This window comes from Nesoenas mayeri (assembly GCF_963082525.1).
Source record: "Nesoenas mayeri genome assembly, contig: SCAFFOLD_35, whole genome shotgun sequence".
Classification (NCBI taxonomy): Eukaryota; Metazoa; Chordata; class Aves; order Columbiformes; family Columbidae; genus Nesoenas; species Nesoenas mayeri.
Window position 1 is genome coordinate 247,098 of NW_027659961.1, and position 2,005 is coordinate 249,102.

At 53.1% G+C, this 2,005-nt stretch overlaps 1 protein-coding gene across 1 annotated transcript; it reads right to left on the reverse strand.

Moving 5' to 3' along the window:
- Positions 1–204: 204 nt before the first annotated feature.
- Positions 205–1,673, reverse strand: LOC308052593 (olfactory receptor 14A16-like; the record flags this gene model as incomplete). The annotated part of the gene is made up of 1 exon (XM_080364655.1): positions 205–1,673. The coding sequence occupies one exon, from the start codon at positions 1,671–1,673 to the stop codon at positions 732–734; it is 942 nt and encodes a 313-aa protein (XP_080220781.1). The 3' UTR covers positions 205–731.
- Positions 1,674–2,005: the final 332 nt, after the last annotated feature.

A 2,005-nucleotide genomic window follows, 5' to 3' on the forward strand; every position in this document is an offset into this window, starting at 1 on the left:
CCAGGTCCAGACTGGCTCCCCAGGACAATATGAGGCATTTGGCCTAGGGGATCCTCAGGAAGGTCCTGCGGCCACAGTGCCAGGGCCACCTGCCCCAAGCTGACACCTGCAGCAAAGGGTTTCTCTTTCCATGTCTTTCCTGTACACATACAGTGCCCCAGTCTTCTCCTGGAACATCCCGTCTCCCCACAGAGCCCTTTCCCAAGAGAGCTGAGCTATGCTGACCTGGCCAGCTGTTCCTGCCCCCCTTCCCATGCTCCATACAGCTGCGACCTGGTGGTGCTGCTCTGCAGAGCAAGTGGGCTGTGGTGCCCAGGGCCATGGGGTGAGTCCACAGGCTCATGCTGGTCAGGGTGGGAAAAAGACCCAGCTCAGGGTGGCTCCGGCTCACTCCCCCTCAGCACACAGACATGGCTCCTGCAGCCCCAGAGATCCTAGAGAGAGGATTCTGGGCAAAAAAGTCACTGCGGGGTCCTTTATTTCATTAATATACAAAGAGAGTACAGCTCCTTATTTACACAAACACTATGGGATACACCAGAGAAGTAGATATGGACACAGCCATAAGAAGACAAATAATTTTGCTTGTGGATAGCATTAATAAAGGCAAGAAAAGCAAACACCAAAGAGAAAAAAAAACAAAAACAACAAAAAACCCCAACACAAAAGCTACAGAAATCAGGTTGAACTAGTAATGTCTTATATTACAAGTGACATGCAGAAGCAGGAGGTCACTTCATTACAGCTTTTGAAAAGTGAACAGTCATCACTTTCCTTATAGACTCCTTGAGCTCCTGGTTCCTCATGCTGTAGATGAGAGGGTTCACTGCTGCAGGAAACACCGAGTACAGAACAGACACCACCAGGTCCAGGGATGGGGAGGAAATGGATGAGGGTTTCATGTAGGCAAAGGAACCTGTGCTGACAAACAGGGAGACCACGGCCAGGTGAGGGAGGCAGGTGGAAAAGGCTTTGTGCCGTCCCTGCTCAGAGGGGATCCTCAGCACGGCCCTCAAGATCTGCACATAGGACACCACAATGAACACAAAACACACAAATGCTAAACAGGCACTGACCAGAAGAAGCCCAAGTTCCCTTAGGTAGGAGTGTGAGCAGGAGAGCTTGAGGATCTGGGGGATTTCACAGAAGAACTGGCCCAGGGCATTTCCCTTGCACAGGGGCAGTGAAAATGTATTGGCCGTGTGCAGCAGAGCATTGAGAAACCCAGTGGCCCAGGCAGCTGCTGCCATGTGGACACAAGCTCTGCTGCCCAGGAGGGTCCCGTAGTGCAGGGGTTTGCAGATGGCAACGTAGCGGTCATAGGACATGAGTGTGAGGAGACAATACTCTGCTGCTACAAAGAAGGCAAACAAAAAGATCTGTGCAGCACATCCTTTATATGGGATGGCCCTGGTGTCCCAGAGGGACTTGGCCATGGATTTGGGGACAGTGCTGGAGATGCAGCCCAAGTCAAGGAGAGCGAGGTTGAGCAGGAAGAAGTACATGGGGGTGTGCAGGTGCTGGTCCGAGGCTATGGTGGTGATGATGAGGCCGTTGCCCAGGAGGGCAGCCAGGTAGATGCCCAGGAAGAGCCAGAAGTGCAAGAGCTGCAGCTCCTGTGTGTCTGTGAACGGCAGGAGGAGAAACTGGGTGATGGAGCTGCTGTTGGACATTTGCTGCTGATGGTCATGGGAAACCTAATAGGAGGAAAAGACAGGGGCAAGTTATCAGTGACTTATCTGAGAAAAATCAAAGCCATTTCTCATACACCCTCCCCTGCTCCACACCCCCTTGTCCTTTTCCAGACCTTCCTCCAGCTCGGTGTCTGAGCCCTGGGTGGTGCTGGCTGGAGGTGCCTTGAGGAGCAGAGACTGTGCCCGCTGGCTGCCGAGTAGTCAGCCCTGCTCTGCAGCAGGGGGCATGGGAATGGGGGGTAGGGGACAGGACTGGGGTTCAATATTGACATATGGAGCCTTGACAACTCACCCTTTCCTAAGGTCTCAGC